The following is an 11,094-nucleotide window of genomic DNA, read 5'->3' on the forward strand; positions in this document are numbered from 1 at the left end:
AATAGATCGGAGTATAAAAACACGTTCGTTAACAGACAATTTTGTTTCACTCGTCCGTACACATACAGGCCTCGAAGAAGTAAGTACGATATCGCGTCGCGAATTCGCATTCCAGCCTCGTTATACGAGGGTCGCACGAATGAGCAGCGTAACAGCAGCGAGTACGCGCGGAAGGCACGTGAGTGTATACGCGAATTTAATTTTTATTGCTCCGTACACGACATTGTCGCATTCGTGCTCTGCGAAGAATTTTACGATTGATCGCGACGAGCTTTTTCTGTAGCAAACAATGTTTGCTATACATTATATATACGATTAAACTCCAGGAAATTTACGACACAAAAGCGTTTAAATTTCATATACAGCCATATAAGTTGGCAATATAATTCGCGGCTGATTAACTTACAGGCCGTAAAAGCGTATAGCAACAAAGCAACCTTCGCCGCAACAAGAAGACCCATAGCTTCGCGTCCGCGTATAAAAGCCGTGGCCGCATAGTGCATCAGCCTCGATTTTAATATCCCCGACGTCATTAATTTTTATCGCGACGCAGCTGCTGGCGTACACGACGATGCGTAATAATTTACCCGGATAATAAAGAAACCGCTGCGCAAAAAAGGGCGTCTCTCTCTCTCTCTCTCTCGCGATCCGGCTACTTTTCATATTTCCATTGTTGAAATTAATATCGAAATATCACGACCCCCGCTCGGGAAGGAGGTAAAAAAAATATGCGCAGCTCTCTCTCTCTCTCTTTTTTGCCACTGCCCGCGGCGCGCAGCATCAAAGCTGCGATAAATTGCGTTTAGCGATAACGTAATTGCGCTTTTTTCCCTTTGCCTTCGCTACTTCTGCCATTAGCCGCGTCGTGTGACGCCGCCGGCAGCCGAGAGAGAGAGATTATTTATTACGCGCTAAGTGCTGCGAGAGAAATAGCGGCGTTGTATGTGCATGTGCTTGTGATTGAAGAAAAGGTTAGGCGGTTACGTGTGGGGTATCGGGGGAGAGATAGGTGAATGTTATTATTATCTTCGTCGCTGTTTCTTCTTCGCTTTGATGGGTATGTACTGAAGCCCCGACTGACAAAAATATTGCTGTACTACTGATTTTTTGACTTTCATGTTAAATCACTTATAAAACTCACAAAAATAGGTGTAGATCGTTAAAAAAATTTAAAATGCAAAGAAAAGAACTAACTACCCGCTAAATATTTCAAAACCGACGAAGTTTCCCGCGTCGAACACTGCTACACACAACACACACACATACACACATATTCTCCCCGCGAAACCACAGCATAATCGCCGTCCGCCACTAATCATTGAACAGTCACACCAAACGGTCGCACTAAATCCCCTCATACAATGATCCCGCCTCGTGTCAAAGGCCTTGAAAACTCAAAAACCGCGTATAGTCCCACATCCCTCTCGCGCAGAGTATAAACACGCGCGCGCGCTCGACTCGCTATAATTAATTAGACCGAATGGATTCTCTCGGCCGTTTCCGCATCATCCCTCTAACCGCCTGTGGCGTACGTCTAACGTGTGTACGCGGTTTAACTATGCAGCCCTCTGTGTATAGCCTATGCATGTGCAAATCCAGAAAAAACCGGACACTTCAGGGGGTCTGAGTGAACGAATTTGAAATTTGGGAGCACACCTACTCAACCACTTTTATTCGTTCTTTCGGCTATATAGAACCCGAAAAACCTTGGGTTCCCGAGATTCCGAAATACTTTGATTACATTTCTTTGCTGCCGCCGAGTTGAACGCGGAAAAGCCCTCCATTCGAGAAGCTCTTTGTTTTGCGTCTTTTTGCGATTTTGCCGAGAGCAGACGCAGTCGTTGGATCAACGATGCGTTGTATATATAGAGCTTGATAGTGAGATAGATAGAGAGAGGGAGAGAGAGAGAGAGAAAGGTGGTGATTGCTTGATTGAAGAAGTTTCATGATTTTGAGATTAATATTGTATAATTTATTGTATTATTGTAATTATTTTACACACTTAAATTATCAAAATTACAAAACGAAAACGCGGATCACACTTATTTACATTAAATATTCACAAGTCGTAGGATACCTCCGTTGATATCCCGTGTCGTCGTACAAGAGCTCGCAGAAGCTCAGAAATCAGTATCAATAAAAATAACAAGCTACAATTACGAACTATTTTTCAAAACGCTTACACGCACTGATTCCTGCTTCTGTTGCTACTTTGGACAAAAAATTTATAAGATCCGCGTTTCCGTATTTGACCGCCGCGTCGAAGATAGTCCGACCTAAGGCGTCCTTCTGCTCGAGGTGACCGATGCCGCTGCAGACGATCAGCTTGACCATCTCAAAGTACTTTTCCTCCATCGCTTTTATGAGTGGCGTTACGGCTGCTGTCGTACTGGCTCCGTGACTGAGCAGATATTTAGCCGTCATTGTCTTGTTGAGCATTATTGCGTTATGCAGAGGTGTGAGTTGCAAAAGGTCCCTAGCCTCGAGATTCGACCCGGATGTCAGCAGCATGTGGATGATGCAGAGTGACGAGTGCTTTACTGCCACGTGTAGTGGGGTTTCATGCTTAGTGTTCAGCTGGTTAACCTGTAAACATATGAATAACGTTGCATTAGTAACTATTTCGATCGAGAGGAAGATCATCGAGAGAAAAGAAATATTGAAAGTGAAACTTACCGGTGCTCCAGCTAGTAGTAGCTTCTTTACGATGTCTTGGCGACCCTGCTTGCAGGCAATGTGCAGTAACGTGTTATTTTGACCTGTGTAGGTGCGCGTGGTGTCGGCGCCACGCTTCAGGAGGCAGTCCAAGACGTCCTCGTAGCCCAGCTCGACTGCCAGCGAAATGGCGTTGTTTCCTTTTGGATCCACTGCGTCGATGTTTGCTTTAAAATCCAGGAAAAGCCCTACGAAGTCCTTGGATCCAGCACGTGTGGCCATGAGTAAATAATCCTCAGGATCACGGAACATCAGATCGGCCTTGGTTTTTCTCAGAATCGTCTCTGCCACTTCGATGTGGCCTTTTCTCAAGCAGACTTCCATACACGTTTCGCCGTTGTGATTTGCTCTGTATGGGCTTGCGCGGAGGTCCAGGAGACGAGCCGCCATATTCTCGTTATTAATATTGCATGCGACGTGGAGGGCTGTCTCTCCACAGTTATTAACTTTATTGAATCTGGCTTTGCTGAAAAAAAATACGTTGCGTATTAGAGATAAGTTGACTCTGTGATAGCAAAATTTTGACGTATGAATTAAATAGAAAAATAAACTTACTTGATGGCCAGCAAATTCAAGATCTCTACAGAGTCGAGCCTAACGGCCACATGCAGGGGCGACTCTCCGCAGCAGTTACATCTTTGATTGAGTATATATGTATGTTCAAGACGCTGCTTGAGACGAGTAATTGGCACTTTTTTCATCCATTCACATAACTTAAATTCTTTTCTGCATGCTATATTTCTAAGACGGCTGATGCATGTCGGCTGGGCGTAGGAAATAACCGGCATCATATAAAACTCCATACTTCACTAGGCTTGTATTTCTCGAGCGCAGTCAGAAAATTGAACTTGAAATAACTTACGAAATGCTTCGATAGATCGCTATTGCTCTTCAAACAACTTGGTTGAGCTCTAGATCCAGACTGAAGTTGGGACTGCAGCAAGGCCACTACTCGTGCCCTCGTCTCCCCTCCCGGTCCCCTGATTTACCTGCGCTCGGTATACCTGCCCCGTTCACCTTTGGGCCACATGCACTCCACTCCATATAGGCTTCCGACCAATAACCTTGTCTCCCCGCCCTGTCCACCGATTACCTGCTCGGTATACCTGCACCACCCACCCTTGCGACCCATGCATTCCCCCTCCATATAGGTCTTTGATCAATAACCTTGTCTCCCCTCCCTGTCCCCTGATCTACCTGCTACGGATACCTGCTCCGTCCACCCTTGGAATTGAGGCGGTCAGCTTTCCTTGAAGGGAGTGGGGAAAATATCTTAAGGCGTAGTCCCTCGTAGAGGTCAGGTCAGAGAACATCAAGTCAGTCTTCTTCCTGCAACGGAGTGATCAACATCGTCTAAGTTTCTTCCAAGCTACGTGCTACAGGTTTTACTCTGTGTCGGAAACTTTTTTTTTCTATCACCCGTGTACGTTTCAATATCAAGTATGGATACCAGAACCAAAAGCATCAAAAGTTTTGACCGACGGCTACATCAGGGACTCACGGGCATTTTTCGCAGTCTCAACAAGTACCAGATCGAAAAATTTCTCCGCGAACCCGAGAAAGCCCACAAAAATTCTAAAATAAAGTCCATCCTGAAGCAAGACCGCCTCAACAGGAGTCACTTTTCGCAAGATGAGTTCGAAAGACTCTCGCTCCTGTGGATCGCTGCCTTAGGCGGCTACACGGATTCCGCCGAGTATTTAGTGCGTGCGGGTGCAGATGTGAACCAGCCTTTCGGATGCCGTCGTCATGAATTGCTCAGTGAGGAATCGACCATTCTCAACCTGCTGATTCAGATGGATGATAACACTAGTTCGAGCGAGCGACTCATTCGTCTGATCGTGGATCATGGCGCCAATTTAGAATCTCAGGACGATAGAGGACGGACCATCCTGCATCACGCGGTAAAGCTCGAAAGCAAATTGATTGAATTTTTTCTCCGGAAAGGAGCCAACGCTAATGCAGCTGACAATGGAGGTGTCACACCGGTGCTCATTGCAGCAAGCATCAAAAAATCCGCCGAGCTGATATCGCTTCTCATGAAATATGGAGCTGATATTACTGCTAAAGATTCGAAAAATAGAAATGCCTTGCACTATCTGGCAATGCAATTACGACTCACTAACGATGAAAATGTTGACCTGCCGAGAGCGTTAATCGAGAACGGCGTCTCGCTCGATGACGAAGATTACATTGGCGAGAAGCCAATACAGACGGCCGCCTCCACAGGAAAGAACGAGCTGGTAAGTAGAAACACATTTCATATGTATGATATGAATAATTGATTTGATTTAATTTAAATCGCATTGTTACTAAATTCTTCCTTGTTTTGCAGGTGAATATATTTTTAGACCACGGCGCAGACGTGAACGCGCAAACAAAAGACGGCTCATCTCTGTTGAGCATGGCTGTTCGTTACAGTCATAACGCTGAACTGACTGAAACTTTGGTCAAACGGGGCGCAAACATTAGTCTGAGAGACTCTAATGGTCGCACCGCGTTGCACGCTGCCTGCCTAGCCCTGTTCAACCCTAATATGGAAATGAATATCAGGATACTTCTTTCCGCAGGCGCGGATGTGCTCGAAGAGGACAATGAAGGTTGTACGCCTTTCTCTCTAATAGATCGCTTCGAAAGGGAGAATTCTAGCGTCAGGCTTTTGATAAAAATTCTGGCGCTGAAGAAAGCTTGCCTGCCGGGAATCAATCTAAAAGACGAGAGCATCATCGAGCAGTATTCAGAAATGTCGAGTTATTATCGACAATGCATCGAAGAGATCGATCAGATGAAGCTCACCAAGGTTGTCTGGAGCTGCTCATTCTTTGATATACTCAAGAAAAGACAATGTCAGATAGCTGAGTTCATGAGGAATCCTGAATTCGAGAGAAAATTCAGGCTGTTCGACTTGACCAGATTTCCAACGTACGCCGAGGACGTAGTTCGGGCTTTTATGCGCGCCCAACAGTGCTATGAATCAATGCTGGACCAGGAGGACCTTATTAACGAGGCTTTCTATAACATGTTGCCCTGGGTGCTCGGGAGGAAGATGGTTAAATTTCTTTGCCAATGTTGCGAAAATGCAAAATGAGCCAGCTTTGATAGAATGCTGAAAATCTTCTGTATATAGCTCTCTATATATCTCCGATTATATTGTATTATAGTGACTCATCAGTGAATACTGACACTGTGAGCGCGTGTATTTAGAACATCAGTATAGAGTGTTTTGAGTTACATTTTTAAATAAATAAAATTTTAAATTTAAAATAATACATTCAATTTTAACCTATCCCCAAAAAAACAGTCATAAATCTGTGACTGATTATTACAAGTGATTGTAATTACACTGAAAAAAAATCACAGTCATTTCTGCTGCAAAGTCCGGTAGTTTTAACCGTTCTGCCACCGTAACGACTGTTCAGTAAGAACAACGGTGTGCCACTGGTATTTTTAGCGAGTCGCGACTCGTAAAATTGGTCGCTTACGCGGGACACCAGCAAAAACGACCGAACTGATTCTTTAAAACTACTAAACTCTACGGTAATTTTGGCGAGTCTTCGTACAATGATGGATTACTGGTGTTATTACTTCAGTTAAAATAGCTGAGTTTTTTTTTTTCAGTGTACGTTCGTCCTATATTAGTGCATGCATTTTTTGAAATAGTAATTTTTTAGAAAAATAATGAAACCAAGGGATTTTTTTCATGTTGTAGCATTATTATTTATTATGAAGATTTGTTTATGAGATTTTATCAGATGCTCAAAGATACATATTGTTTACATTTACATAGCGTTATTACATACGTTAGAATTAAAGTTACACACATTATACATTTACAAAAAAGCACTCTATTCAAATTATCGGACTTACAACAAAGTTACGCTTGTACATTCTTGCAAGACTAGTGTCATCCTACATCATTCATCATAAAATTCTTAAAATCAATTTGCATTCTCAAACATTTATCGCTAATGTTTTTCATAAGTCTCTAAAACGCAGGATATCGGCGATGATATCCTGAAATTACTACATTCATTAAGAGCTCGCCTACGAGGAGCTTGGAATTATTTTCTTATCATGAAAACATTAGGACATACAAAGGCAGTCTTTTGGTCGCAATATTATTAAAAATTATATTATAATAATAATAAATTATTATAAAATATTATAATAATTTTTCAAGGTCGTTATTCTCATGTTCAATGGCGTCTCCAGAGAGAGTCTATTTCCACTGATCTCTTGTTCATGGAATAGGCGTAGCTGTTATTGTATCCGTCGTTGGGGAAATAGGCGTAGTCGGCGCCGATCCGTTGTCGGGGAGATAAGCGTCGGTGGTGGCGCCGTGTCCGTAGTTCATGGAATAGCTGTAGCCGTCGCCGTATCCATTGTTAGGTGAATAAGTAATTGCTTACGTCTACACTACTTGTAACGGTATAAGAAGCTTATACCATGATTTAGGTTTATTACTGCAATATTTCTTTTATTGCAGCTGAATTCTAACTGAGACTACCTAGAAATTAATTTTATTGCGGTACTTATTTTATTACCCTATATGTCCCTTTATAATTTTGCTAATGGCCGGCGCGCATACCTGAACCTTACTCTAGGGGTTTCTATTGCTTGGATACATTTACCTGTACATTCGTTCGAAACGATTTTGATTGAATTCCTAGAAATATTTGTCCACGCAGCGGAATTGCTCAAATAAAATGTATATCGCGCTGAGTCATTTGGAGTACAAAATTTATTGTTATCTTTCTTGAATTTCCATCTTCCGTTAGAGAATATTTGAAAGCACTTTCAAAAAACCGCATTTTTCAAATAAAAAAAATACATCACCGTCTATACTATACAATATGTAACACCGACAGTTCGAACAATATTTGCATATATGGCATTGATGAAAATCGATCAATATAAAACAATTTCTTTCATAAGCTGTTTTGAGATGAATAGCGCGAGACTGTGCACACAGCAGCTTCATTTCACGATTCGATGCCTGCGTGCGCGTGTACCAGTTCGAGAATGAACCGTATCGACTAGTAGCTCTCATCGCAAAGCCGTACATTACACGCGCTAGTCTCAGAAACTTCCTTCGCAATGATAATAAACAAAAAGTTCGATCGCGGGCTAAAACGCACATTTGTATATAGAAACGTAAGAAAATTGACGCTAGCCATACTCGTAAAAAGGCATCAAAAGTGCAGAGCCGCGTCCCGCTAACAAGCGGCAGTACATATACATATATATATATATATATATATATGTGTGTGTGTGGGGGGGGGGTGTATACATGCGGTAAATTGAACGCGAGAAACATACCGAGGGGAGAGGGAGAGAGAACCGGACACTTTAGGGGGTCTGAGTGAACAAAATTGAAATTTGAGAGCACACCTAAAAATAGACAACCAGACCAACTTTTTTGGATTCCTTAGGCCACCCAGAACCCGAAAAACCTTCGGTTCCCAAGATATCTATTTTTTTGCCGGACACTTTAAATTCTCTTTTTTTTCAGCTTTTTCAGTTTTGAAATCCTTATAACTTTTGATTGCCGCCATCAATTTAAACCATCCGGGGCTCAAATGAAAGCTTATTACTTCTACTTTTGTTTTAAAAATTTAGATCAACGTTTTCATTGTCCAATCAGCTATATATATATATATATATATATATATATATATATATATATATATATGCCCTTCAATTATGGCTGATTTTTATTTTTTTCACTTTCATATATATAGCTGATGAAACCAGTAAAATATTTAATCTGATTTTTGAATATGAAATTAGAAGAAAAAAGCTTCAATTTGAGGACTGGATAGTTGAAATTTTCAAAAAAGTTTTCATGATTTTTCGCTCTTTTCAAGCCTGGACAACTTTTTACCTAGGCAACCATTTTTAACTCACCAGCCCTCAAATTAAAGCTCTTTTCTAATACTTCGATCCTAGTAATACACATTTTTTGATTGCGCCTTTATACACTGAGTGGGTAAGCTTGAATCGTGGCTAGTTTTCGTTAATTTTCCCCGTGTTAAATTCCCATAAGAGAATTTTAAGTGCCCGGCAGAAAAATAGATATTTCGGAATCGCGTGAACCCAAGGTTTTTCGAGTTCTGGGTGGCCTAAAGAATTCAAAAAAGTTGGTCTGGTTTTCTGTGGATTTGCACATATGCGTACTATACATGCGCATCCGACCTATATGATTTACGCAGATGTATACGCGCGCGCACACGCGGCATCGCCGGACAGAGAATAGCCGCGTGCGACGAGGCGTCGTAATGCCGGGGCGCGGTTAAACCCGATGATCTGCATTAGGACATACGCGGAGGCTCTCGGATACGGCTGTGTACAAAGGGGCAGACTTGTAAAACAGGCGTCAGTGTCTGCGAGTATGTTTTGTATGAAAGTATAGTTCAGGGTGCAACGGTTAAATTTCGACGTCGATGCGCGGATATAACGGGCTCAAAGTTGGTAATTGATACACTCCCAAGAGAGCCGCGTAACAAAGATTCGCATCTAAACGCCAGCTCTCTCGGCACCGCTGTCACTGTACACGACCGCACGATCACCGCCATAACCCGCCGCGTAGTCTCCAAGATTCGATCTCCGCAGCTCGTCTATACTCCCCCGCACACTCGTATACATCAACGTCCTAGCTAAATCCCGCTCGTCCCTCCCCTATATACATGTATACATACCCACACATACACTCGCGATAGCGCGCGACTCCGCGACTTCGTTACTTCGAGTTATGTCAAACTTGTGCGCGACGAAGTTTAATTGGATAAGGCGCGCGGGAGCTCGAGATCTCCGGGCTTTTCGCCCGGTATCTCTCGTGTACTGCAACGCTGAGCTGCTGCAGCTACGAGATTGATTTCGCCAGATGCCGCTGGCACAGAGAGAGAGAGAGAGAGAGAGAGAGAGAGAGAGAGAGAGAGAGAGAGCTCGATGGCGCTGCTTTTTATCGCGAGTCGATCATCAATTTCCGTCAAGCGAGCTATTACGCGGTTGTCAAACTCGAAGGCGCTGGATTGACTTTTGGTGGAGCGTGAGATGGTAGGCAGTGTTTTAATAATGGCTGATGTGGAGAGGATGAGGCTGGATGAGATATGACGAATCGCTTAATAAACCGGACGTGAATTATTGACAATTTTAGTTTGAATTATGTATTCTTGAGGAGGTTATTAGGGTGATGGAATTTTCCAGTTTGATAAAGAGACGATAGTACTTTGTTGGTGTTAGTGGGAAGGAAAATAGAGGTTTTTTATCGATATTTTAGCATTGATGATATGAAGTTTGAAGCAAGATCGTATTTTTAAGATTTTTATTTATATTACGCAATACGAACTAATTTGAATCATTCTATATTAGAACGATTAAAAGTGGAAATACATCGTATACGTAATGTATAATAAATGCTGCATTTTGTACAATTAAATTGCATGCGTAGGACTTCTCAATCGGCATAAATTAATACAATTTCATTGAAAATTAATTTATCGAGTGAAATTAAAAACAGATTCATCAGTTTCATACGAAATTTGATCCTCGGGCTTGAAAAACTGGAATAATAATAATAAATCTTCCAATATACCAGCGCTGCAATGAATTTCTTGGAAATCGAATCAATTAATTTAACCTCATAAATTAACAATAACAGAGGAATCGTGAAAAATATAATACGAACCATACATTTGTCATTGAACGAATACGTTATTCTCAGAAAGAAAAAAAATATCAACAACCAGCAGCTAAGTGTTCACTCATACGAAGGAATAATTTCCATAAAGCAGGTAGCCACACCGGTCGACGATAAATTCACCGACTACTTCACGGAAGAAATTATAATTTTCTCTCTCTCTCTCTCTCTCTCTCTCTCTCTCCTCCTGCGACTCGTAAAGCCCGCGCGCACAACTCGCTAATGCGCGTGAGCATTAGAGGAAGAAAAGTAAGCTCGAAAAATTCGTTCGAAGGTTATTATACTGTGCGCGCGGTCGACTTAATCGTCGAGAAAATGCACATCGCTCTGCCGCACTGTGTGACGGCGAATTAAAAATTTAGACTCGAGTCAACGACCACGACGACGTCAAGCGAATACGGGATAAGTACTACTTTCATAGCCGAAGGAGCTGCTGCGATGAATCTCTTTCGAGGCAACGCACATTCGCTATATACAGTCGTATGGAGGTATCGACCGCGAGAGAAAGTTCGGAGTTAGCTGGGGATGCTTTTAAGGCTTGAGTTTTATACGCTGTGGGTGTGGACGGGCTGCGATGTTGCTTTTTTTTTGTTTATTCGTACGGTTGGAAAGTTCGAGGGGTATTTGCGATTTTTATAATTCTCGGGCCGTGGTTTTATGCGGAAACTTGGAGTTGCGGG

At 42.3% G+C, this 11,094-nt stretch overlaps 2 protein-coding genes across 2 annotated transcripts; one reads left to right on the forward strand and one right to left on the reverse strand.

The window, feature by feature from the left end:
• Positions 1–2,001: 2,001 nt before the first annotated feature.
• LOC103315747 (ankyrin-1-like) lies at positions 2,002–3,624 on the reverse strand. The gene is made up of 3 exons (XM_016981597.2): positions 3,271–3,624; positions 2,677–3,181; positions 2,002–2,586 (listed from the first exon to the last, which is right to left on the reverse strand). Exons 1-3 carry the CDS (start codon positions 3,516–3,518, stop codon positions 2,164–2,166), a joined length of 1,176 nt encoding a protein of 391 aa, XP_016837086.1. The 5' UTR covers positions 3,519–3,624; the 3' UTR covers positions 2,002–2,163.
• A 429-nt stretch (positions 3,625–4,053) lies between these two features.
• Positions 4,054–5,935, forward strand: LOC116416345 (putative ankyrin repeat protein RF_0381). The gene is made up of 2 exons (XM_031924280.1): positions 4,054–4,958; positions 5,051–5,935. The coding sequence occupies exons 1-2, from the start codon at positions 4,158–4,160 to the stop codon at positions 5,801–5,803; spliced, it is 1,554 nt and encodes a 517-aa protein (XP_031780140.1). The 5' UTR covers positions 4,054–4,157; the 3' UTR covers positions 5,804–5,935.
• Positions 5,936–11,094: the final 5,159 nt, after the last annotated feature.

The sequence above is a fragment of the Nasonia vitripennis genome, chromosome 2, assembly GCF_009193385.2.
Source record: "Nasonia vitripennis strain AsymCx chromosome 2, Nvit_psr_1.1, whole genome shotgun sequence".
Taxonomy (NCBI): domain Eukaryota; kingdom Metazoa; phylum Arthropoda; class Insecta; order Hymenoptera; family Pteromalidae; genus Nasonia; species Nasonia vitripennis.

What these genes read in the sequence shown, in the direction of transcription:
- LOC103315747 (XM_016981597.2), bottom strand. Translation starts at nt 3,518, where the DNA reads ATGGAGTTTTATATGATGCCGGTTATTTCCTACGCCCAGCCGACATGC. An exon ending in TTGAATTTGCTGGCCATCAA is followed by an intron (nt 3,182 to 3,270) that starts GTAAGTTTATTT and finishes ATTTTTTTTCAG; the next exon opens with CAAAGCCAGATTCAATAAAG. An exon ending in TACTACTAGCTGGAGCACCG is followed by an intron (nt 2,587 to 2,676) that starts GTAAGTTTCACT and finishes ATATGTTTACAG; the next exon opens with GTTAACCAGCTGAACACTAA.
- LOC116416345 (XM_031924280.1), top strand. Translation starts at nt 4,158, where the DNA reads ATGGATACCAGAACCAAAAGCATCAAAAGTTTTGACCGACGGCTACAT. An exon ending in CCACAGGAAAGAACGAGCTG is followed by an intron (nt 4,959 to 5,050) that starts GTAAGTAGAAAC and finishes CTTGTTTTGCAG; the next exon opens with GTGAATATATTTTTAGACCA.